Genomic DNA, 27545 nt, shown 5'->3' on the forward strand with positions numbered 1-27545 from the left:
TTAATCATTTAAAAGAAATAAACTTTTTGAACAGAGGACTACCATATGACCCAGCAATTCCACTCCTAGGTCTATATCCAAAAGAATTGAAAGCAGGGACTTGAAAGGTGCTTATACACCAATGTTCATAGCAGCATTATTCACAACAGCCAAAAGTTGGAAATAACCCCAGTGTCCATCAATGGATGAATGGATAAACAAAATGTGATATATGCATACAATGGAATATTCAGTTTTAAAAGGGAATGAAGCTAGGTGTGCTGGCTCATGCCTGCAATCCCAACACTATGGGAGGCGAAGGTGGGAGGATCACTTGAGCTTAGGAGTTTAAGACCAGCCTGGGCAAATAGTGAGACCTCATCTCTACTAAGATTAAAAAATTAGCAGGTGTAGTGGCATGCATCTGTGGTCCCAGCTACTTAGGATGCTGGGACAGGAGGGGTGCTTGAGCCCAGGAAGTCAAGGCTACAGTGAGCCAAAATATGACACTGTCCTCCAGCCTGGGTGACAAAGACCTTGTCCCAAAATAAATAAAATAAACAAAAAATAAAAATAAAAAGGAATGAAATTTTTATACCTGCTACAACATGGCTGAAGCTTGAAAACATTATGCTTAGCAAAATAAGCCAGACACACAAGGAAAAATATTGTATAATTCTACTTCTAGAAGTACCTAGGGTAGGCAAATTTACACAGACAGAGAGTTAGAATAGAAGTCACCAAGAGCTTGAGGGAGAGAGAAGAAAGGGAGGTTATTGTTTAATGGATACAGAGTTTTGTTGGGCATGATTTTTAAAGCTTTAGGTATAGATGTGTGATGGTTACACAACATTGTGAAATGCCACTGAATTGTACACTTAAGAATGATTAAAATGATATATATTGTTATGTATATTTTATCGCAATTTTATAAAAGATCTGACCTTTTTGTATAATGGTAGTTGGTAAAAGAGACTGTGTGTCTGAGATGGGTTGAATGCTTTTTGGTTTGCAGGCTGCTGGCTCTCAGATTGGGATGATGGTCAATTCCTTCACTAACGTCACTGTGGCCATGATCATTGCCTTCTACTTTAGCTGGAAGCTGAGCCTGGTCATCTTGTGCTTCTTCCCCTTCTTGGCTTTATCAGGAGCCACACAGACCAGGATGTTGACAGGATTTGCCTCTCGAGATAAGCGGGCCCTGGAGATGGTGGGACAGGTAATCTTGCACATCTAATTTTCCCATTCCTCATGGTTGAGTGTCTATCAGACAAATTGTTAAAAACAAATAGTAGGAAGAGACTTAAGGAAGCTGTCAGCCCACAGACAGGCACACTTAAGAACCTTCCACCACCCTTTCCATGCATATTTGGCCCAAAGACTGAGGCAATAAGGCTCCAAGGCTCTGAGTTTGAGCCGGTGTGGAGAAATAGTGGGGTGAACAGAGGATTGCCTGTTCAATTTCCTCTTGCATAGTGATTTTTTCCACATTCCAATTTGGTACACTCTCACTTGCAGGAGTAGATAGTTCAGTTTTCTGGCTGTGAGGCTTTTGCAATCTAATGGTTTCCCTGAGCTATGCTTTCCATACACAGAGGAGCTATGATGGTTTTAATGGCACACGCCTTTTCTCTTCACACTGTAGTGTCCCCCAGGCTTGGGGCAAGTGTCTTTCCCAACTAGAATTATGAGCTGCAGTTTAGGTTTTGGATACACTTAGGTTTTAGCTACACATTTTAAAGTGTGTTCTAATTAATATCTTGTCCTTGGGGATAAATGAGGGATGGTGGCATAAACACTTCTCAAGTATAAGAAATCACACAGGCCGGGGGCGGTGGCTCACGCCTATAATCCCAACACTTTGGGAGACCAGCGGCTCACGCCTGTAATCCCAACACTTTGGGAGGCCAGTGGCTCATGCCTGTAATTACAACACTTTGGGAGGCCGAGGTAGGCAGATCACCTGAGGTCAGGTGTTCAAGACCAGTCTGGCCCACATGGTGAAACCCCATCTCTACTAAAAAGACAAAAATTATCTGGGCATGGTGGCAGGTGCCTGTAATCCCAGCTACTCGGGAGGCTAAGCCGGAGAATCACTTGAACCCAGGAGATGGAGGCTGCAGTGAGCCAAGATCACGCCACTGTACTCCAGCCTAGGTGACAAGAACAAAACTCCATCAAAAAAAAAAAAAAAAAAATGGAGGCTGCAGTGAGCCAAGATCACGCCACTGTACTCCAGCCTAGGTGACAAGAACAAAACTCCATCAAAAAAAAAAAAAGGAAGGAAGGAAGGGAGGAAGGGAAAGAACAAAAGAACGAAAGAACGAAAGAAAGAAAAGAAATGAAAAGAAAGAAAAAAGAGAAAAGGAAAGGAAAGAAGGAAGGAAGGAAGGGAGTGAAGAAGGAAGAAAAGAAAAAAGAAAGAAATCACACATGCATATACACACTCTTTTAACAAATTCACAATAACTTAGGTTCTGTCTCTTTTAAAAAAGGGAACGTGAACTCTGCTCAAGTAGGCAGAAGCCAAAAGGACTTCATATGTTAATGGAACAAAGGGGCCCACCTTTTTGCCTTTTTAGGGTAAGACCCTAATTCAGAAACAGTGATTACTTGCCCTAGAGTGTGGGTTAAAACAAATACAAATTCATAGTATAGACTAAAAGATACATTTCCTACTCATTTCAAGTTATGTTAGTGGGTATGGATGGACATAAAGATGTGGAAGATGTCTACATCTTTAATGTGGACATTAAAGACCACAAAAGGAGGGAGGGCGGGAGGGAGTGAGGGTTGAAAAATGACCTATTGTATATGAAATTAATTATTCGGGTGATGGGTACACTAAAAGCCCAGATATCACCACTATACAATATATGCCTGCAAGAAATCTGCACTCATACCCCCTAAATATATACAACTTAAACATTTTTTAATGCTATGGAAAAAAAAGTATTGTTTTACCACTAGAGGTATAAATACTCATTTTTCCTAAAACATTATTTGCAAATAAATTTAATTAATTTTGTTTACTGCTAAAACTAATTTAAGTTATATAATATTTGGCCAGATTGATTTTTTAAGAAAATATAATCTAATATTTTAAATGTATATTATTAATCTTTTGTCTCAGAAGATGTTTAAAGATACCATTTTATACATTTCAAATGAATTAACGAAGAAGCTAAAAAGCTTTCAAGGATAACTGTGTACCTTTATTTTTCCTTCTCTCTTCCACCACAAGTGGAGGCAACAAAGCCATGCCATGTTAGAATTAAGGAAAACTTGAATTTAACTGAAAAATTGTCTCGTGGTCCAGTTGGGTTGATCTCCAGCCACTTCTTTGTATTCCCAGATGATGCATTCTCTGATTTGTACCACATTCTGCCATTTGCACCATCTAATCCACGTAGCCATTGAAATGTCATGAAAGGAGTTATTTCTGCCCTTGTATTCCTAAGACTCTTTCTCGATCTTCAGATTACAAACGAAGCCCTCAGTAACATCCGCACTGTGGCTGGAATTGGAAAGGAGAGGAGGTTCATTGAAACACTTGAGACTGAGCTGGAGAAGCCCCTCAAGACAGCCATTCAGAAAGCCAACGTTTATGGATTCTGCTTTGCCTTTTCCCAATGCATCCTGTTTGTTGCAAATTCTGCTTCCTACAGATATGGAGGTTACTTAATCCCCAATGAGGGGCTCCATTTCAGCTACGTGTTCAGGTGAGGAATATCCAGCCAAGGTGAGAAAAGATCAACACACAAGGAAGGAATAGCCTGGTTCTGTCAGTTAGCTTTTTTGCTGCTTAACGAACAATCCCAAGCTTGGTGTCTTACAATAGGTGGGATTAATTATTTTTCAAGATTCTGTGGGTCGTCAGGGTGGTTCTTCTGACCTGGGCTGATTCAGTCAGGCTTCTGTGTATTCTTCTGTCTCCACATGGCCTGTCAAGCAGATGAGCTTCTTTTCTTCATATTATGGCCTCAGAGTTCCAAGTGCCACAAAAGAGGGCAAGCCCCACTGTGCAAGTACTTTTCAAGTCTCTCCATGCAAAGAGACTTTCTAATTTTCTGTTTGGCCAAAGAAAGTCATACCATCAAGCCCAGGTTTAAGGAATAGAAAAAAATAGAATCCACTTTTTGATGAGAGGAGTAAAAAAGTCGTGTTGCAAAGGGATGCATGATAGTGTGAATTAATATGATCATTGTTTATAAACAATCTGCCACAGATGTTAATGCTGAGAAAATCTAGAGGCCTTGGCTAAGATGGTTTATAAAGAACTGTTTTATGTGAACTCCTCTCTTGCAAAGAGGGCATGTTCCCAGCTGACTGCTCCTAGGCAGAGACAGCATAGGCCATACAGGTGAATGATGTTCCATTCGTATAGCCAAAGCCTGCTTTTCTAATAAGATTAGCTTTGAGTCCAATTTCTCACATTTCCAGAGGTGAAAGCCTAAGGGAGTCAGCGTACTGGGGAATGAGGTACACATGTATATGGGTGGGGGAGAGGGCCGGGTATAAAGGTGGAGATGGTCTGAGAAAGGTTTGGAGGGCATTAGGAAAAGTGGTCCTATAGGAATCTGTTCTTGGGTTTCCTTCTCTAGCCATGAGTCCCGCCTTCTCACCTGGTGTCTTTCAGCACTCCTCTCCCGCTCCACTACACCCACCCAGCCAGGAAAGTCTCTCTTTTCTAAATCTTTGATATTTAAAGCTACTAATCTAAATTAGAAAAAAACGCAAACCATTGGGTTATTTTTATTTAGTTTATATTAAGGTTTTAGAATAATTTTTTGCCAATGTGTAAAAATCTGGGGCTACAGGCTGGGCGCGGTGGCTCACGCCTGTAATCTCAGCACTTTGGGAGGCCAAGGTGGGTGGATCACTTGTGGTCAGGAGTTTGAGACTTGCCTGGCCAACATGGCGAAATCTCGTCTCTACAAAAAATACAAAAAAATAGCCGGGTGTCGTGGTGTGTACCTGTAATCCCAGCTACTCGGGAGGCTGAGGCAGGAGAATCGCTTGAACCCAGGAGGCGGAGGCTGCAGTGAGCTGAGATCATGCCACTGCACTCCAGCCAGGGTGACAGGGTAAGACTCCATCTCAAAAAAAAAAAAAAAAAAAAAATCTGGGACTACGGAAAACTGAATTTCAGGCTTCACTTTAAAAATTGGAAGGTCATCTTCGACCATTTTCCATTTCATTTCAAGTGCTTTTCATTCCCTTAGGCTTTAAATTGGGCTCCTGGAGATGTTTGGATTTGCAATTCTGGCCTAAAACAATTCCTGCTTATGAACTGAGCAGTGTGACACACAAAGACACATCCCTTATCCCTATCCCCATCCGAGGCAGACCCTCTGTGCATGACAGTGCAGGTGAACAGCTTTGGGGGCTACTACTCACATCACAGTCTGTACAGCAACAAAGTTATCTCTCATTATATTTATCATTCATTCATTCATTCACTCACTCTCATTAATTAAGTACATGTTGAATATAGTTAGAGGCTAACACAAGAAGAAGGAGACAGGCAATTTCATCTGTCTTGCTCTCTGAAGCATAAATTATATACATACCTGGTACAGAATTGAAGCTTACATCATCAATCATTATCTTTTACATATCTATTATAGGTTCAAAAAACTGTTACAATTCTAGAAAAATCAACTCAATCTGGTGATCTTTCAAGCCTGCTTTTTCTTTAAAAAAAAAAAAAAAAAAACCTTCAGAAGTCTTTTTCCCCCTCCAACAATTTTCTTAAAAGAAGCTATTGTGGTCAAATAAAGGTTTGGAGGTCTGAGCTCTCTCCTTCATGCTCATTCAGTCCTCTTCTTACCCCTTTTTCACAGAACACAGTTGGAAACTGCTAATCTCTTAAACACCACCCTCTTCATTCCCAGACAAATCTAAAGTGACTTGCTTAAGGATATTTGGTCCTTTCCTAGCAGAACCAGGGCTAGATCCCCAAACCTCTGCCCTCAGGTCATCACACCAACTACTACTCTCTGCTCTCTGCCTGTGTGTCTGTCTGGTTACAGGGTGATCTCTGCAGTTGTACTGAGTGCGACAGCTCTTGGAAGAACCTTCTCTTACACCCCAAGTTATGCAAAAGCTAAAATATCAGCTGCACGCTTTTTTGAACTGCTGGACCGACAACCCCCAATCAGTGTATACAGTAGTGCAGGAGAAAAATGGGTAAGTGTTGGAATACTATGCAGCCATAAAAAGGGATAAGTTCATGTCCTTTGCAGGGATAGGGATGAAGCTGGAAACCATAATTCTCAGCAAACTAACACAAGAACAGAAAACCAAACACCGCATGTTCTCACTCGTAAGTGGGAGTTGAACAATGAGAACACGTGGACACAGAGCAGGGAACATCACACAGTGGGGCGTGTCAGGGGATGGCTGGGGGTAGGGGAGGGATAGCATTAGGAGAAATACCTAATGTACATGACAGGTTGATGGGTGCAGCAAACCACCATGGCACATGTATACCTATGTAACAAACCTGCACATTCTGCACATCTACCCCAGAAGTTAAAGTCTAATAAAATACATAAATAAAATGTGTAAGTATTGATGAGGGGTAAGGTTGTGCGTGTGTGTGTGTGTGTGTGTGTGTGTGTGTGTGTGTGCAGGACAGCCATTAGGGATGGCCATCAATACCACTTGGCTTCTAAATTCCTGCTGTGTATGGGTTCATTCATACGTACTCGGAGTGGACACAAAGTAGATTTATAACTACACAGGAATAAAGTAAATTAGCATCAAAAATTATTCCTAAAGCTGGCATTTGAACAAGGCGATGACTTTCAATGAATGCTAAATTCTGTGTAATATAAAATACACTTAGTTCCTGAATGAATGAAGCCAGTTGTCCTCTGAGATCCACCTAACCACTGTGTTTTCTATTGATGTTCTGATACGGAATGTAGAAAAATCAATTCTTCCTGTCCAATAACATTGATTTAATTCATGTTCATCTTGATTCAAGTTTTAGCTTATATGGATGTCCAGAAAATTAATTCAATCTTGACAAAATATCTTCTTCTAATTGATAGATATGTATTTTTAAATCTTCTCTACCTATTTTTGAAAATTTTAGTATGTTCCAGAAAGCAAAGCAAACCTAAACACTAGTAAAGCTAAGCTAAATTCGTTATCTTTCTAAATTTGTAAAATTTCTCCTTCAGTTCAGTAAATGTAAAGTTTCTGTGTGTTCTGTTAAATGTCTATCCATTTCTAGAGTTTATAGGTTAGAGAGTTTTAAGCACACCAAAGTACAATAGAAAATATTCACCTTTGCAGTACAGACCTCAGGTAACTTTCTTTCTAGGTCGTTTTAAGTGTAACATTATTTTTAGTCTTTGGGGGAACAAAGCTATAGGGTTTGGACAGTTACTGGCTTCTGTGATGTAATATCTTCCAGCTGTTCTCTTCTATTCAGAATGTCAGGAATGGATGGCAAGAAAATTCCCTTAGGTTAGACTGGGAATGGGGGAGTCAAATGTCTTTAATTTTGTTGCCCAAGCCTTTCTTTATACTACATCTTTCAGAATAGAAAATGGAATGTCCTTTTATTAAGTTACTGTCTCTATACTTTGCATTTTGGCAGCGTGGTTTGAAGGTATCTCAAGTAGGGATTTTAAACTCAAGATTTAGGTGTGTTTTCAATATTCTAGGCTCCAGTAAGAGCATCTCTAATTTTGTTCCTCCCATCCACAGAACAACTTCCAGGGGAAGATTGATTTTGTTGATTGTAAATTTACATATCCTTCTCGACCTGACACGCAAGTTCTGAATGGTCTCTCAGTGTCGATTAGTCCAGGGCAGACACTGGCATTTGTTGGGAGCAGTGGATGTGGCAAAAGCACCAGCATTCAGCTGTTGGAACGTTTCTATGATCCTGATCAAGGAAAAGTGGTAAGCCACAACCTTTTTGAGAATTTTGCCTTCTGCAGACTATTTCGAAGTTTTTGGCTTCAAGTTTTTGCTTTGCCAGACTCACTTTAAAATGCTTGCCTTAGGCATTACCCCATGCATATTTTCCAGTCCCAGTCATTTGCTGCTTCACCTTATTCTCCCTCACAATTTCTAATGTCAGATTTTCCCCAGTTCCAGATGGCCTGCTGACCAGTTAGGCAAAGAAAACTGGGCACACTGTATTTAATAGAAGCATTCATTTACCCATAAATGGAGCAGAAAGTGCAGACTAATCAGGAAACTAATGACCAGGAATGAAAAAAGTAGAGTGATAAGGGAAATAATGATAAATGAGCAAGAAAGGAGATTTAGCATGAAAAGATCTAAGACAATCCTTGTTCAAGAAGCTGAAATCTAAATAAGGCAAGGAACTCAGATTGAGAGCCATGTACCGTAAATCTTTGGCAAAGATATTTGAAATTTTGGTGAATAGCTTTGTTATTTATTTTTCATAACATTTCTTTCTCTTTTCTGTCCTTTTTTTCTTTCTTTAAAAGTAATATATACATAAGGTCACAAAATCAAATAATAAACATTTATAATGAAAAGTTGCCCCCCTGCTTTATGCTTATACTCCCACTCCACATTTCTCTGCCCAAAGGCAACTATCTTTGACCACTTGATGTTTTTGATCTGCTGATGATTACTTTTATGTCTTTAAATAATATGCTCCTGCTGTTTCATGATTTAACAAATTTAGACTCTCTGTGATTTATTCTCAAGAGATAAAAATCTACTTACCCTCACCACCCCCTCCTTTTTCCTACCTCCTCCCAATGTAGTTATATCATTTTTTAGACCTTCTATTTATAAATCTGTAAACTTCTGATCTGCTTCCGTTGCTCTTCCACCACCTGTAGATAGTTCCTCTTGAATTCTCGCTTTCTAAAATAAAAATGTTAGCAATCCTACCTTTATTTTCACCTCTTACTCCCTTCTTTTACCTCTTAAGTTCTAACTGCACTATTAAGAATTCAGAGCACATTCTGTTTACAACATTATCTTTCCTGCTTTCACTCTAAGTTGATTCTAAAAGTTGAAAACCAATTGACAGCTTTTTAAATGATTATGTAAATATTGTTCATCCCTTAGTCAAATAGTGAGTTACATTTGTGTTATATTTTTTCTTGATTGTTTTTCTGAAAGGTTTCTTTTTTTCTTGTATTCTTTGTCTTTATCAAAACCTTTGTGTTCTTCCAATGTCCCTCTCAGGCCATCTATTCCCTCATTTCTGTCACTTGCAACCTTTGCCTGTTGAACAGTTGTCGTCCTGTGAGTTCCCTGTGATATTTCACAGTCCTGTGTCGTCCTGTGAGTTCCCTGTGATATTTCCTAGGATTAGGATTCCTTGGATTAGGATTCCTTGCATTATTTCATAGTTCCCATAAATGCCCTTTTCATAGTTTTCACCCCCCTTTGTTGGAGCTCATCCACAAGCAATTTTCTAAGAAATCGTTCATAGATATAGGTCTGAAAAAGTTTTATTTTGCTCCATACTTGATTCACTGTTGAATGCTAATATTTTGAAAGTGGCCTTTCTGACTTCCCTGAATAGTATAATCTTTAGTGTAATGAGGACAGATAACATTATGAAAAGACATGCTGAGAAAAACTTGAAAGAGGCAACTAAAGATTTCCTTGCATAAAGCAAAGCCAGGGCTAATTGTTATTGAGAAATGCTTTATACTTTTTCTAATAGTGTTTGCTTTTTCCATTACTTAGAAATTATCTTAAATATAATCTGTTCATACCATTTATCACCATTTTTTCTGAAATAATAGGGCCAAGTACTTTACAGTAGTAAGTTAGGCATACTGTGCCTTTAATATTCTAGGACTTTTTTGTGAACCAGCTCATGTTGTAGATATTCAAGTACCTGTACTTCACTGCCTAACTAGACTGTGAGTTCCAAGGAAACAGAGATAATATTTTCTTTACGTAGCAGACATAGACTGCTTAGGATGGTGCTTTGTGGCAGGTGATTCAAATATATGTTTGTTGATTGACTAAGTGAATAAATGTATTCCTTTTTTACTTGGTTTTATTACCTCAGTTATTCAGAGAATGGCGTTAGTAAAATCAAGAAAACAGGTTTGATCCTTATATTGCCCAAAAGCTTCCCAGACAAAAATCCTTTCCGTAACTCATGAGTCTCAAAATAGAGCAACCCTGTATATTTGTAGACAGTGTGCTGCAGCAAAGTAAGGGGAAGTTGTTTCTTACCTGAATACCTGAGCATCTTTCTCATTTGTTTCACCTGTAGAGCCAGAGTTCAGGAAATAAATAGGACTATAGTCTGATTAGTGTTAACATGGATGCCACTCCTGATAGACATTACGTCCAGAGGTCAAAGGCAGCATAATTTATTCCGTAATTTTAGCCTTGGGATTGCTGTCTGTTAAACAAGCCAAATGTCCTGCATAACGCCTAACACTAGCATATGAACTTTCCTCGCTGCTGAAATTCTGAAAACTTAATGACCTGTCATCTCTTCTATTGGCAGATGATAGATGGGCATGACAGCAAAAAAGTAAACATCCAGTTCCTGCGCTCAAACATTGGAATAGTTTCCCAGGAACCAGTGTTGTTTGCCTGTAGCATAATGGACAATATCAAGTATGGAGACAACACCAAAGAAATTCCCGTGGAAAGAGTCATAGCAGCTGCAAAACAGGCTCAGCTGCATGATTTTGTCATGTCACTCCCAGAGGTGAGTACGAAGTCAGAGCCATTCCCTGTGGGAGACAAGGATGGGGAGAAGTAGAATGACCAAAGTGTACAGGTTGAGCATCCCTAATCTGAAAATCCCAAATCCAAAATTTTCCAAAATTCAAAACTGTTTGAGTGCCAACACGATCCCACAAGTGGAAAATTTCATACTTGACCTCGTATGATGGGCCACAGTCAAAATGCAGTCAAAACTTTGTTTCATGCACAAAATTATTAAAAATATTGTAGGAATTTACATCTGGGCTATGTGTATAAAGTAGATAAGAAACATGAATTTTGTGGTTAGACTTGAGTCCTATCCCCAAGATATCTCATTATATGCAGATATTCCAAAATCTGAAAAAGTCCAAAATCTGAAATACTTCCGGTTCCAAGCATTTCTGATAAGAAATATTCAATCTGTATTATGACTGTGGCTCTAGAAGGTCAAAGGGTACACAATTTATCTCACAGTGGCCCCGGACTGTCTTAGTTTTTTAAGCAAAAGAAATATCCTTCATCAACATACTCTTTAATTTTGGAAGATATTGGATTGCCCAATGCAATGGATGCTATTTTTGTAGAATTATTTTGCACATTGAGCTTTAGTTTAGCATAGTGGGGAAAAGCCTGAGATTTGGAGCTGACCTGGGCTTGCATCCAAGCTTTGCCACTTAGTAGCTTCATAGCTTTGGGACAATTATCCTTTCTGAGATTGTCTATTCCATCTGCAAAATGCAAGAAAATAACGTTAAAATGAAGAAAACACACTTAATAGCTACACAAAGAAAGCTGCCGCTGGTATTACTGCCATCATCATTATTTCATTACTTGGCAGTGTGTACCGTGGGTGGTGGGTAAGTTGCACCTGCCTTGGTGTCTCTTACTTTGCCAGAGCCAAGTCCAGATTTCACACAATATTGTCTCTGCATTTTCCCATCCACCAAAAGTCCCTCTTAGTTTTGATCACAAGAAAAATTAAAACATGGAAACCAAATTGTAGGGCCAAATTTTACCTTTTACCTTCTCTACTTACTTTTTTAAAATATCCCTGGGAAAGTTGTTTTTCTTTATAAGTGATTATGTTTATAAATTTTGTGGTGTTTGTGGAGGGCTTTTTGTTTGCTCTTTTCACAGTTTCCTAAGTGTTAGGCTCTTGGCCCGGTTCTTACCTGTTAGCCCAATCTATAAGCACATGGAAATTACTATTTGCTGAATCCAGAGTTCAAAAGCAAAGCTTGTGTGTCTCCTGGGAGACTCATTTATCCCACAAACCCTTATTGAATACCTACTCATTTGGGGCGCGGTGCTGGCATGGAGCTGGTTTACTACATTGTCCTCATACAGACTTCCCCATGGTACCCTTCTCTGAGCACTTTGTCTCCACAAGGACAAAGCAGATTTTCATGGGTCTCACCTGGCATGATGGAGCTTTCATCAGGAGGCAAGGGAAGCTGGGGAAGGAAACAGCTTGTGTTGTGGAAGGCAGGAAGAGCAGTAGTCAAGGTACTCAAAGGAGAGACAGATTCACTTTCACCTGGATTCAGATTTCACTTTCACTGCTTGTTACTTGTCCTCACACCATTTTCTTACTCCCTGTGCCTAAGTTTTGTAATCTAAAAAAAATAGGGTGGGTATGGTTTCTGTGTGTATTAAATGATAACCTTGCTAGAATAGTTAGCACAATACCTCTATGGTAAACACACTGTGAATGTTAACTAATTTTTATGTAGCCATCCCAGGCATGAGTGATTTTTCTTCCTAATTTTATCTAACACTCACAATAAATATTTGAAGTGAGTGTTAATACTGCGCCTCAGATGACTAGCCAGCTCAAAAAAATGTAAATAATTTATTCATGAACACAAGCTAGTAAGCAGCAGAGTGGAGCTTCTAACCAAGGCCTGTGTTCCAGGTTGTCACCTCCCTAATACAGAAATGGACCAGAAGATCTCACAAAGACATTTCCATTCTTGAGATTAGTCCATCTTGGAAGGATTTTTCCAGATAAGAGTGTAGAATCAGACAGTCTCAAATCAAAGAGGATCTCATATATGGGCTCCTACCTGGACACAGGGAGGAGATTGAAAATATAAACCTAAAAGAAATGCAGACATGAGGAATAAAGTCCCCTTGCTTCCCACATCAAAGGTCACAAATTCCATGTTTTTCTTATATTCCTAAGTGGATTTGACATCCTTCATCCTATAGGAGGATTCACTCACTATTCCCTAGTTCAACAAATAAATAATTTAAATTACAGAGGAGAACTTGACATGAGTTCTGTACAGCACAGGAGCAATAACTGTTTCTATTTCTCAAACTTACCATACTTCTTTCAGAAATATGAAACTAACGTTGGGTCCCAGGGGTCTCAACTCTCTCGAGGGGAGAAACAACGCATTGCTATTGCTCGGGCCATTGTACGAGATCCTAAAATCTTGCTACTAGATGAAGCCACTTCTGCCTTAGACACAGAAAGTGAAAAGGTAAGTACTGATTTTCTAAAGTCTTATATCGTTACAAATGAGTCTTTGGCTGTAAAATTTGTCCTTATAAAATGGCATTATCTTCAATTTTCTGATTTATTAACAGTAGAATTTGGCAATACTTTATGAAACCAAAAGACAATTATCTAGAGCAAGTGATTTAATATAAGATTGCTTCAAATAAAATATTTTACCTTTAAAATAAGAATTGATTTTAAGATTCTTTAGGCTAAGTGACATTTTTTTCCAAAGGCAAATGATCACCTTTCTTGAATAAAGTGAAATAATCTAGATGATCCATTATAAATATTTTATAGTTCTAAAGGTATGTGACAGAGAAGGTAGGCCACATACAACACAAAGAAAGTGGTAATATCTGATGTGTGGTTTGCATGAAAGAAGATGCAATTGAGCAGAACACAATTATGAAATTTAAAATGTATAATTAATGCCATAACAATTGGGATTCCATTTTGGAGAGAGCTAAAAAGTCTTCAATGAAGAGCAGTATCAGGAACGGCCACTTAACTGCCACCCTCCATTGTTTTCTTGGTTTCATTTCAGGAAGCTAGACCATCAAATATTGTAAAATTACATAGAGGCTTCATAGTTTGCTTCCTTCTTGCTCCACTGAAATTTCTCAGCCTGTGCACTGCCATTGAAATCACTGATGCATTGCACTCAGAGAATACTTAGTTAATCCTCTCTCATGTCAAACCTTTGGATTTGCCCTCAAGTATAGAATTGTTATTCAGGTCATGTTAACTGAACTCTCATGATGGTGGGCTGGGGAGCAATCATGCATCTTTGCATCAACTTTCCATCTTCTCTTTGCAGACGGTGCAGGTTGCTCTAGACAAAGCCAGAGAGGGTCGGACCTGCATTGTCATTGCCCATCGCTTGTCTACCATCCAGAACGCGGATATCATTGCTGTCATGGCACAGGGGGTGGTGATTGAAAAGGGAACCCACGAAGAACTGATGGCCCAAAAAGGAGCCTACTACAAACTAGTCACCACAGGATCCCCCATCAGTTGACCCAATGCAAGAACCTCAGACACACATGACGCACCAGTTACAGGGGTTGTTTTTAAAGAAAAAACGATCCCAGCAGGAGGGGACTGCTGGGATCGTTTTTTCTTTAAAGAAGAATGTTAATATTTTACTTTTACAGTCATTGTCATACATCAGAATCCAACCTAATTTCTAGTGACCTTCCATAATAATTCTGCTTTAGATGTGTATACAGAAAATGAAAGAAACTAGGGTCCATGGGACGGAAAACCCAATGTCAAGTGGCGGCTCAGCCACCACTCAGTGCTTCTCTGTGCAGAAGCCAGTCCTGATTAATATGTGGGACTTAGTGAGGCATCAGGGAGTAAGTGAGACTTTGAACTCCTCAAGGGCAGAGAACCGTCTCGCATTTTTGAAACTTCAGTGCACACAGAGGCATGTCTATAACAGGCATTCAACAAACATTTCTTGAGCCTGACCAAGGTCAAATTTGAAAAGAACAGGAGGACTGAAGACCAGCTGTGTTTCTTAACTAAAGTTGTCTTTTACATCAAACCAGCTTCCTTTATCTCTAAGGCTGAGGATAGGGAAGGGGTGGATGCTCTCAGGCTGAGGGGGCAGAAAGGGAAAGCATTGGCACGGGCCTTCCAGTTAGGGCTGTTGATTTATGCTTCAGCTTCAGAGTGGGTGTAGGGGCGGCGAAGCTACCATTACTGTGAGAACCTGCCAGTGTGGCTGGAGCAGGGGACTCTCTCCCAGGCCTTGTACTCCTCAGCACCTCCCTGCATACTGATCGTTGTTTTTAGTTTCTGCAAAATTCTATTCATGAAATGAAAATAGTGCACTTTACTTTGCTGTAGTTTCATAAGGTGTTATACAAAAAAGCAAGTAAATATGGCAGAAAAGCACTCGTTTGCCCCTGCTCCCCTCAAAACACCACCTAATGACATAGAACTAAAGGTGGCAGGAATCTAGAAGAATGAAGAAAACACAGTGATGCCACCTGCAAAATCTTGGGAGCCAGAAAGCAAATGGACAACTGATAATAGAGTTACAAGATGAGAGAAAACAAAAATGTAACCTGTTAGTCGGGGAGCCTAGAAACGTCCTGTTTTGTACCACAGACCCCTAGAAAGGTCAAGATGTAAAAACACTGGGTCCTTCTGGAAGGAGGAGGCAAGGGCACAGAGGGACTGAAGACAGAGGAATGGGCCAAAAGCCTGTATGGAAACAGAATTGCAGAGCCCTGCCTGCAGCAGGATGGCTGCCTTTCCCCAGTTCCAGCGAGAGACTGAATACTCCCCCTCTGAGGAGGCTCACAGGGAGGTATGCACTGAGACACACAAGGTGCAGTTGAAGGGGCAGCTAACATGCAAGAGACAGGGGGACTGAGTGTAAAGCTGTGTATGAACAAAAGAACTTCCAGCCCCTCTCCTCTGGCAGGAGATTGAAGAATGATTTTCTGGGGAAACTGGCCAATCTAAGAAAAGAGGTTGGGCCAGGTCCTGTGGCTCACACCTGTAATCCCACCACTTTGGGAGGCCGAGGCAGGCAGATCACGAGGTCAGGAGATCGAGACCATCCTGGCTAATACGGTGAAACCCTGTTTCTACTAAAAACATAAAAAAATTAGCCGGGCATAGTGGCAGGCGCCTGTAGTTCCAGCTACTCGGGAGACTGAGGCAGGAGAATGGCGTGAACCCAGGAGTCAGAGCTTGCAGTGAGCCGAGATCACGTCACTGCACTCCAGCCTGGGCGACAGAGCGGAAAAAAAAAAAAAAAAGAAAAGAAGTCAAGGACCCCATCCTTGGAATCCTAAGAAAATTTTCCAGCCATATTACCCTCCTATGAAGCCCACCTGTCAGTCAACAAGCACCCCCTCAATCAGAGCTTCCCCAGGCTTTTCAATGTCTCCCTCTTGCATGGAAATTGACTTCCAAGGACCTCCAGACACTGAGGAAGTATTTTAACTTATAAAGCAAAAGCAACAATAGGACAGCTGGACAAAGGAAAGTAGAACTAACAGAGCCAATGCAGTGATTAGGAAAACACTCAAAACGAGGTAATAAATGTATTCAATGAGTCAAGATAAGATATTTCCATCTATTTAAATAAAAACAGGAATCGATAAAAATGAACATATGAAAAAGAGCTCTTGTCACAGAAATGAAAACTTTGAGAGCAGCACTGCACCCACGGTTCCCACAGACCTATCTTGCCATCATGTTTTCTCCCTACTCCAGTTTCCTCCCAAGCTCACTCTACGTAGATGGTTTTTCTTCCCTTAGCCAACAAATGAAATTCTGCCTATAAATTAAGCTGGGACATTAGGATATGGAGGTTTATTATTTATGTCTCTTTTCCAGTGTTTCCTGGTATATAACAGCAAAGATGGTTTAGCAAGTTAACTGGTCAGGCCAGAATTCTTGATGGTTGCCAAGTCAGGAGGCAGATGGTGAAGGAATGCATTCTGGTTATGAAAAATGGCAATGACAAGTTGCAGAGTAAAGATGCCTTTTAGAGGAAATTAAAGTTTGCAATAAATACATGCTAATCCTCTAATTTTGATTTAAAAAGACTAACGCTATTGTTTTGGCTTGCATTTAAAAGAGCAAGAGCATAGACTCTTGTGCTGGGAGGTGGCCAGTATCCTGGAAAGGAATTTATGGGGTCTGAAAGAGGAATTAATACAAATTATATTTTCTTTTTCTTTTTCTTTTTTTTTTTTTTGAGACGGAGTCTTGCTCTGTCCCCCAGGCTTGAGTGCAGTGGCGCGATCTCGGCTCACTGCACGCTCTGCCTCCTGGGTTTATGCCATTCTCCTGCCTCAGCCACCCAAGTAGCTGGGACTACAGGCGCCCACCACCACACCCGGCTAATTTTTTTGTATTTTTAGTAGAAACGGGGTTTCACCATGTTAGCCAGGATGGTCTGGATCTCCTGACCTCGTGATCCGCCCGTCTCGGCCTCCCAAAGTGCTGGGATTACAGGCGTGAGCCACCGCGCCCGGCAAATTATATTTTCAAATAAGATACTTGAAAGTTACTGATATGAGGGAAAAGATTGACTGAAGAGGGCTTGAAATTGAGGAAATAATTGAGGCTCAGTGACAAGGTAGAAGATTAAAGCTTCAAAAATGAATAAATAGATAGCATTGCATGTTATTTTACAACACTAGGGGGCGATGATGTCTACATTTTTAACCTGCATCCTCTATCGCTGACAAAGATTTGGTCTCTGCAATTTTACCTCATTGTTTCTCAGAAGACCAGGGGGCTGGCTTAATTTGTTCTGTTTAAACTTATTGCAAGTCTTTCTGTAATTTCCTACTGTTTTCATAATGTGTTGGTGTTGTGATCAGACTCTCCTCATAACCCCAGTTAATAAAACTTAACAGGAAAAAAAAAAAAAATAGAAGGATTGGAAGATAAAGTTGGGGAAATTTCTCTGAAAGTAAAACAGAAAGAGATGAAAAGTAGGGGAAAAAAAAGAAAAGAAAAAATTGAGGGTAACCTTTCAGGTGGTGCAATAATTAGTCAGTAGTCTAGTTCCAAAGAGTTCAGAGAAAACTGAGGGGCAGAAATTATTTTTAAAAATAGTCTAAGAACATTTCCTATAATTGAAGAATATGAATTTCCAAGCTGAAAGAGTTCACCTAACACTGAATATAATAAATAAAAATCCTATTTGGGCACTTTATGAAATTTTAGAAAACGAGGGAAAAGGAGAATATTTTCCAGGAGAGAAGGGGGAGTGTGTGACATATAATCGATAAAGAATTATAATGATGTGACCGGGCACAGTGGCTCATGCCTGTAATCCCAGCACTTTAGGAGGCTGAGGCAAGAGGATTGCTTGAGACCAGGAGTACAAGACCAGCCTGGGCAACCTGGCAAAACCCCATTTCTAACAAAAAAGGAAAAGCAAAAATTAGCCAGGCATGGTGGCATGAGCCACTCGGGAAGCTGAGGTGGGGCAATTGCTTGAGTCCAGGTGATTGAGGCTTCGGTGACCCAACATCGCGCCACTGCCCTCCAGCCTGGGCAACAGAGCAAGACTTTGTCTCAAAAAAACAAAACAAAACAAACAAAAAAAGAGCTCTAATGACATAGGACCTTTTGACAATGAAACTAAAATTCATAAAGATTTGCCTTCAAAATTCTAAGGGGAAATCATTCTATATGTAGCGAAGCTATTCTCAAGAATGAGAGAGGTCTAAAGACATTCTCAGTCATGCAGGTCTCAACACCTCTACTCCCCATCTTTCCTCAGGAAGCCACAAAAGGGGGCTCTTTTTAAAAATACGGGCACAGACAAAGAAATAGGAAGATATGGGATGTAAGAACAGATGACCTAACTCGAGAATGAGGTGCTGGGAATGTCCAGGAGGATTAGGAAGGAGCTCACAGGATTACAGGTGTGCTTTTCCCATAGGAAGGAGCCAGACTGAGGCAGGGACATGGGTTCTGAGAGGAATGTCCCCCAGAAAAACATGGAGCTGCTAGACTGCTTGATGGGTTTGAACACTGAGAGAAGACAGAACCCCCTGCTAGAGTTTGAGGGTAAATTAGCAATGCATAATAGAAGACAGAGTGAGATTGGAGATTTTTAGCTATTAGCTCTGGGGGAAAGAAAAGTTACACAAAAAGGAAATATATTTTATTACACTGAGTATGTTATTTACAAAGTCACATCAATGTAAAAGCTTAATACTGATCTAAACCAGAATTATGGATAGACTATGAAAGGAACAAGAAAAATGTGTGGGGTAGGCTGGGGATGGGATAGGACATGGGTAAAAAAAGAACTGGATCCTTGTGGTCCTCATATTTCATAATGGAAACTGAACAGTTAAACATTTAAACAAATAGCAATAAAAACATCTTATTGTAAAAGATGAAGGGGAATACTGAAAGAAATTGCTAAAAGACTTATGTACATGTGTATCATTCATTGAAAAAACTAAAGTTTAAAATGAAAAGGGGATAGAAATGCAGTACAGTCACAAAAATGAGAACAATAGATACTGAAACTATTATAGATTTGAAAGATACATCACCAGAAGAGAAGGGAGTCCAGATATAGATTCACCAGAGATCCCATTTATCAGAGTTTATTTTAAACTTCTAATCACAAAAAGTGAGCACAATTTTCTCTTCCTGCGTTGTTCACAATCATTTGGAAAAAAATCTCAAATCTATAAATAAGACAATGGGGTAAAGGTCAAATAAGTTTTGGTACATATATACAATGACGTTTATCATGAAGCCAAAATAATGATGTTGACTTACATTTGTTGTTTTTTATGGAACAATGCCCATGATATATTGTGCAGAAAAAAAACCATTTCTGATCATCAAAGACGGTATGCTATTTATCTATCTAATCATCTATGCACACACACTCATACATACACACATCTGTTATGTGTGTTTGGCATGTGCTTGTACGTACTTGAATGTGTAAAAAGATGTCTGGAAGAATTTCTGCCAAATTTTGGTAACTTTTATTTCCAGCCATTTGTCCTCTGTGTGACCAGAGCTCCCTGCATATACTAAAATGTCTATCGATGGTCTTTGAGGGCAGAGACTGCCTAGTTCATCTTAATGTCCCCAGTGCTTTACTAGCTACTTGGCATAAAACGCTACCTCAATACATCGTGTTGAATAGTCTTCTCGAAGTCACACAGGTAGTTTATAACTTGTCAGCTACCACATAAGGAATAAAAGTGGGAAACACCCATTCTTTCCATGGGTCAGAGCAGTGCCTTTCAACAGAAATATAATATGGGCCACTAATGTGAGCCACATAGGAAATTTAAAATTTTCTAGTCACATAAATTTTTTTAAAAGGTGAAATCTATGCTAATAGTATATTTTATTCAACTCAATATATCCAAAATATTGCTATCACAACACGTAATCAATAAAAATATCCTGAGAGTTTTACATTATCATACTAAATATTCAGAATCTGAGGTGCATTTACATTTACAGCACATCTTAGCTCAAATCAACCTTCTATCAACTTCCGTTCTCAAGAGCCACTGGTGGCTACTATGTTGGATAACACAGAATTAGAATATCAGGTGCACGAATTTTCTAGTCTGAATGAATCTCAGTTGTCTCTGTAATTCTAGTCTTATAAAAACATGAGTCCAGCTTCTCCATTGAAATGTGTCCTTACACTGTACTCAGAAACTTTGCAAAACTTCAGTTTTGCAGTATGTCAGTTTGGATGAAAGAAAGACCTTTGGGGAATCAAACAAGTCATTTTGATGTCAGAAGTCAGAGAGCTACACTGGCCTGTATCAGAAGTGGTTAAAATTCTTTACATCATACATTTTATTTGATTCACCAGTGTGAGTTGACAAAAGTGAAATAACTAAGATGATTTAGTGTAACAAAATACAGTATGACATTAAAAACGGTCATATTAGCTAAGCTTCCTGAGGACCTTTTCCCAAAACAAGTTTTCTTCCAGTTGATCTATAAGAACCATCTATGATTTTTTTTTCTATGAACAATTCTTAGCAAAAGTTGAAGCAGCACATTTTTCCAGCTTATTTTGAAAAGAGACTCTCAGTGAATTTTGGTCCATTTCAAAATCACATGAACGAGATGCCCATATATTAGAAATGCTACTGTTTGAGAAAAAAAGTAGAAAAATTGGCCTCTAGTTTTTTTGTCCAAAAACTCTTTTTTATGTAGTTACTCTAGATCTACTCTACATGTGCCCTTAGGAAATTATTTCAATGAAAAGGTGCTCTGAATTTGGTGCTGCCCCCATGCCTATAATTTTTGGCAATTATACACCCATTTTAAAACGTAGGTCTTGGAATATTTTGATACTATATCCTGAAAGTGTAAAATACATAGGATTATAATTAGGAATAGTTTGCCATATATTTATTCAATAATTAAATATAAGTTTCCTATCCTAAGAAAATATCAGAACATTTTCATCATGCTGGTTTAGGATCCCACCTCATATTTCCAACTAAGGGTTTGATTTATTAAATATTTCTTATGCATGCAAAATCTCCCTTTAATCAAGGCACAAAAGGATGTTAGAGGATATACAAAATTAAGAATTTGGTTGTTTTCAAACACACTTTGAGAGAAATTTACATATGCATGTGTACCATCATAAAATGAGCACTATGTCCACTTGGATTTGCTCTAAATTTACAGATCAAGTAAATAATCTCACCTGCATATGAGACGGCAGGTGAAAGTAACTTCAGTGAACCTCTAAACCCATTTCCAATTTCTCTCACACTGTGTTCAATTAAATACCCAATTAATTTAAATAGCAGACTGTAAATAAAGCAATGCACATGATTATCATCTAATTAGCACTGGCCAGCATTATAATGTGCTCATTAGCGAGTTGTATGGCATCCTAAGGCTCATAATGAGTAATCAGGATACACATGATTGGCATGCAGCTATCCGAATGCAACTACTCAACCCAATAAATCGGAGTTAGGACAAAATATGTTATATAAAAAGAAAAAATACAGAGCCAGCTGGTGAATTGGCAATTTCCTCCTTCCTGTAATTCAGGTACAGCTCCTGCTCTCAAATACAAAATAAATGTGAGAACAGAAGAGCTGGAGATAGCAGAAGAGCTGGAGATAGAAATGGAAATGTTTGCTAAGGGTGACAGAGAACAAGTGCCTATGATTATTATAAAAGATTACCAAAAAAGATAAAACCTTTGTGGTATTTGGTTTCTTTTTCATATCTCAAGTATAGAATCAAAGTAAGAAATGAGCAGTGTTTCAATAACATTTCTTGGAAGGAGAAAATTTAGTCATTGAAATATATCTCCTGATAATGTTCATAAAGCATTTTGCCTTCATGGTTTTAGCATATTACTGCAAAATAATTTGGCAGGCTGCAGGGAGAGATGCAGCTGTGTGTTGCATTCATTGTTATGTATGTGATAAGTCACTATGGCAGGAGTTGTCTCTCTTGACACCCAATCCAACACCCTTTTCTTTTGCTTTCCTCTATTACAGAGGCTGGAAAGCAAAATAGTTACCTTCCTAGACTCCCTTGCAGCTAGATGAAGGCCAGGTGACATTGTCTTGTCAATGAAATATAGGCACAAGGCCCTATGCAGGCTGTCCCTTTCTGAATAAAGCCTGGGTAAAATAAAACCTGAATCTCTTCCCCCTTTCTTCTTTCCTGAATGCACAGCAGCCATGCTGTGATCACTTGAACAAAAGCCACACACCACAGATGGCAGAGCAGGAAGATACTCAGCCTGATTCCTGAACATCCTTTGTGCAGCTACTCCAGCCTAGGTTGCCTGCCTTCATCCATCTTGTTACAGGAGAAAAAGACACCTCTCACTTGTTTAAGCCACTGAAGTAGTTTTTTCTAATTGTGTTTGTTGTTGTCGTTGCTGTTAATTAAAAATTAATACAATCTTAGTCGATAGTTAGATCTTTATTAATAAAAATCCTGAAATGTAAGTATAAAGAAAATAATGCAGTGTTGAAGTATTAACACATGCTTAAATGATCTTCAAATATGATCATTATATCTAGAGATATTCCAAAAATATTCAGTGAAAGAAGGAATTAATCAGTCTTTTTTACCTAGTATCACTGCCATGGAAAGATGATATGACTGGATGGGTGTCCTGGCAGCTCATTCTTTCCTGGAACATTGCACATGCCCTGCTTTAAATGAAGGAAGCTTTTACTTAGGCACTTAGTGTTTTTTGAGTATGCTTTCTCATCCTTTCACAGAATAAAATTGATGTTAGACTGGGAACAATCTAGACCTCATTGACAGGATATGCCAGAGGTAGGAAAAAAAGTGGTTCAAGAGGAGGATGAATTTGGAAAAGGATGGGTTGGAAGAAATGGGGAGTAAAGTTACCAGTTAATTTATAGCTGGAAATAGTCACAAACCAATTCTTCAAGCCCACAGGCCAGAGGTATCTCTCAAGTTCACCCAGAGCTGTTGCAAGCGAGCCCAAAATCAATGGAGGCCTTTCCCAGGGAAGAGCCTATATTGAACTCACCCTTGCATCTCCAGCAGCTGAAGGCATTTAATACATTCTGGTCTGGTGGGTGGGCGAGTTAAAAGACAAGCATGGACAGAAAGGGCCCTAGTTAAGCCCGAGAAGATTTTAGAAGCTTTTTGGATCTGGGTTTCTAATTTTGTTCATCCTCAAAAAGCTCGGCGTCATATAACTTGGTGTCAGAGTTGCGTTTCATTCAGGAAGCACATTTCAACAGCCATAAAAAAATTGAAAGGTAAATTTTATCTTTATGTCTTTGAGAGATCCGTAATTACTCCACAACAAACTTACTAAAATGCTATGTCAAAACTCTAGTCACTTTCCTCACTCAGCTCAGTCATGTAAGCTTTCCAACCTTACCTCCCACAAAGCCAAGTTTCCCTCTCCTTCCTTTCTTCTCACTCAGCCTATTATAATGTGATCTGATTAGCATCTCTTCCAGCAAGAATTTCTTCTTTAGGATGTTAAGAAAGGCGAACTGGAGTTGGAATTTAATTATGGGATGTCTCTTGCAAGACAGAGTAGCAGGAAGTCTATGGCTATTCTCATGTTAATAATTTTGCCACATAACATCAGTTAAATTATATTCCATGTACTTTTTTATTGCTATAAAATTCAGATTATAATTGGAATCAAATGTTTAAAAGACTGATCAATCCAAAATTGTTTAATAAAGTAGCACATTTCAAAACGGAGTGCCTTGTAGAATTTATAGCCTTGTTCATTGCATGTAACTAAAATTAAAACAGTATCAAAACACATTAGCCAAGGTCTTCTTTATCACCTTCTTGCCCCACTTCACAGAAAAATTAACAATACATCTGAAAGTCTTCCACGGAAATAGTGCTTCACAAAGAGCAAACAAAATAGAGGAGCTGGTTGGAGAGCCAAAGTACAGTATGTTGGACTAAATGAGACCCTCAGAGTTGCAGAGTCACACCCTGAATGAACCTTCCATGTTAACCCCATACTAAACTCCTCAGTTGAGAACTTGGTAAACTAAGGCCACCAACACTAAACGGCCTTCTGAAGTTTTAGTGGTTAGACGCAGGGCCAGACTAGAATGTAGTTCTGATTATTCCAGTCCAGGATGCTGCTTGCTAAACTCCACGCAGGTCTTTGTACATCCATCTGCCTTTGAATTTCCTGGCACCTGCCTACCTGCATTCAGACTTCCTCTGGGATCCACATGTGGACCTGTGGCCCAGCCTCTTGCTTGGCCAGGTTGGGCAGGACATCAGCATTCCAAAGCTAAGAGAATAAGATACACACACACACACACACACACACACACACACACCCCTCCAAAACTCAGACAGAAACATTATTTTTCCTTTGTTAAGTCAATGCAGTTTTCATCTAGAAATATAGCAAGAGCTCTACCATTTTTTTTAATTTGAACAACTGTTAAGAAAGGAATGATTATATAGAAATGTTTTTGATGCAGAATTACTGAGCCTGGAGGCAAGGGGCGGGGGCGGGTGGAAGATAATGCCCATCTTCCATTAGCAGCAGGATGTATGTATGAGCACAGAGGACAATCCGGTCCATGCTGTTAGTCAGACAAAGCCTGAATCCTGGAAAAAGCCAACTCTTTGAACAGGAATTAGAGTGTGATCGGCTTAGTTGATGCACAGGGTTAGGTGAGTGCGAGAGGAGAGAAGCTCTTCTTTGTCTTGGTAGCGCTGGGTGTCTTTTCCAGGCACACATACGACCTGCTCCCCCTGCAGCGCACCCAGATCCTCCCATGGAAGCCGCTTCAGTTTCCACTTGGCCAGCGCCGGAAACGGGCTGCTGTGCTGCGAGCGCCTCCCTCCCTCCCCGCGCTTCCCACGTGTGCCAGGAGTCCCGCTCGGCGGGACTGCAGCTGCTGCCTTCACTCATTACCTGCCCCTGTCCTGGCAGCTCCTTCAGAACATATTGTTCTTTGGGGAAATACCATGGTTTTTGAACTGAGGACAGATTCTCTTCAGAAAGCAAACGGCAAAACATTAGAAAAAAGAAAACCTCTAAGAAATTAAAAAATTTCAAAACAGAAGACAATCGGTTTTATGCTAACCTTTATAACCTTAATCTTTGAAGCTTCTTCCCTCCTTTAGAGCAATTACTTCTATGCTGCCAAAAGAAATGAGAAGTGATTTCATCTGAGTCATTACTGTGCTCTCCCTCAAAGGATAGCAGACAGTAATTAGTACTCCACACCAAACCTGCTCAAATTGGACATAAACTGCATTTGTACTTTACAGAGCTGAAAAGGAAGCACTTCTAAGTCTTAGAATCTTCTCATGAATTTCTGTCATTTGGCAGAAGTTTCTGGAGTCGTTGCTTCTTATAGATCTTTTCTACTGTTAACTTAAAAAAAACAGACTTTTAACAATTGGCAAATGGCACCACATTACCTTCAGAGTGAAACACCATCTGAAAGCATTCGAAGTAAGGGGAGGGGAAAAGCTAGACTCCCATTTTAGTTTCCTGGTAATGTTGAGATCTAGGAATTCATCCTAGAAGCTATTTGCCATTTCCAAAGTGGCTAGGACAGCCCATCAATGAGGGCAAAATCCTCAGGGGCAACTGGACACAAGTGGTCCTTTTTGGAAGAGTTTCTAAATAGCCACAGACGTGCAGGTGTTGGGCATTCATGTATGCTGGACCCAGAAAAGCTTTCGTCAGAAAGCCATCCAGCCATCCAGAATGTGGTCATGGACTGGGTAAAGCTCCCCCCGAGTATTGTGGCCCTTAGAGGGTTCCCGGAACATGGTTCAGGGAGGGCAAACCCAGACTCTCTGATTCCAGGCAGCAGAGCTGAGAGTTCAGGGACACCAAGGCGGCTAGAGCTCACAGGACAGAGTGAGAGAGAAAGGAGCTGCAGAGAGAGAATCCAGGTCTGCAGAGGATCCCTTTGGAAAATGCAGCAATATCTGTTAACTTCTTAGAGTCGTTAAGGCTGATTCATGTTGTCTCACAGGAACACGGCACAAGTGACAATATACAAAATACTTCGGTTTTATTTTCAAGGAAAAGCACTGTGAGACTTGATTTGTGCTGTCCAATTCAGTAGCCACTAGACACACGTGGCCACTTAAATGTAAATTAATTAAAAGTAAATGAAGGTTAAAAATGCATTTCATTTTTCATTTCGCGGTGGTTCACGCCTGTAATCCCAGCACTTTGGGAGGCTGAGGCGGGTGGATCACAAGGTCAGGAGATCGAGACTATCCTGGCAAACATGGAGAAACCCCGTCTCTACTAAAAATACAAAAAATTTAGCTGGGCGTGGTGGCAGGCGCCTGTAGTCCCAGCTACTCGGGAGGCTGAGGCAGGAGAATGGCGTGAACCCAGGAGTCGGAGCTTGCAGTGAGCTCAGATGGCGCCACTGAACTCCAGCCTGGGCGACGGAGCAAGACTCCGTCTCAAAAAAAAAATGCATTTCCTCAGTTGCATAAGCTACATTTCAAGAGCTCAATAAACATCTGTGGCCAGTGGCTACTATATTGGACAGCACAGAGAACATCTCCAGCACTGTAAAAAGTTCAACTGAAGAGTGCTGGAATATACAGTTTTAAAATACTTAAGAAAAGAATATCATTTTTAGAACCAAGTCTTTTGACTTTCTCTTACACCAAGATTTTTGTATGTGTGTACCAATTTGATCTTGAATTTATTTAAAAAAATTGAAAAAATGTAAAGCATTTCGAGATATGACTTTTAGTATCAAGGACATCTTATAACAATTCTTTTAATCACCATCTGTTTTGTAATGAAATATGTCTAAAGAAGGCACCAACTTAACCTTCTTAGGCAGATGTCCGATCAATGGGTTGTCAAAGGAAAGGCACTAATATTCTTCCTGATAGCTAGTTTCAGCAATAATAAATTATTTTGCATTTCTTTCCAAATGTAGGTTTGATTGGACAGTTTCTTGAATCACTTGTCTGGATTTTCTCATTCTAAAAGCTCATGGTATTGACATGTTTCTCCTGAATATGTAGATATGTAGACATTTTGAATATATGGTTATAATAACAGTGTATAATGAGCTCAATTCCGCTTACTTCTGACAAATAAATTGGAAACAGAAGAGCCTTTTCCATCATTATTAAGGGCAGGCATTTTCTCCAAGGCTATGAAAAACGGTTCCTCTTGCTGCCTAAGCAGTTTCAATTGCAAAAGCAATTTACCACCATATGGATCCCTCCAGGAGACTTCAACTAGAATAAAGAGGGAAATCTACTCACATGGGGACTCTGGGGCTTTATGGAAGATAGGGGCAGAGTTCTTGGGGATTAATTATAGAAAACAAGCCCACACCTCATCCCAGTCCCCCTCTGA

At 39.7% G+C, this 27545-nt stretch overlaps 1 protein-coding gene across 1 annotated transcript in view; it reads left to right on the top strand.

Moving 5' to 3' along the window:
• ABCB11 (ATP-binding cassette, sub-family B (MDR/TAP), member 11) overlaps positions 1-14198 on the top strand; it is a 107780-nt gene extending 93582 nt beyond the window's left edge. Inside the window, exons 21-27 of the mRNA XM_011988170.1 lie at positions 995-1198; positions 3460-3701; positions 6015-6171; positions 7705-7902; positions 10466-10672; positions 13014-13160; positions 13998-14198. Coding sequence (XP_011843560.1) covers positions 995-1198; positions 3460-3701; positions 6015-6171; positions 7705-7902; positions 10466-10672; positions 13014-13160; positions 13998-14198 — 1356 coding nt within the window. The remainder of the gene's footprint in view (positions 1-994; positions 1199-3459; positions 3702-6014; positions 6172-7704; positions 7903-10465; positions 10673-13013; positions 13161-13997) is intronic.
• The last annotated feature ends 13347 nt before the right edge of the window (positions 14199-27545 follow it).

This window comes from Mandrillus leucophaeus, unplaced genomic scaffold, assembly GCF_000951045.1.
Source record: "Mandrillus leucophaeus isolate KB7577 unplaced genomic scaffold, Mleu.le_1.0 Scaffold324, whole genome shotgun sequence".
NCBI lineage: Eukaryota > Metazoa > Chordata > Mammalia > Primates > Cercopithecidae > Mandrillus > Mandrillus leucophaeus.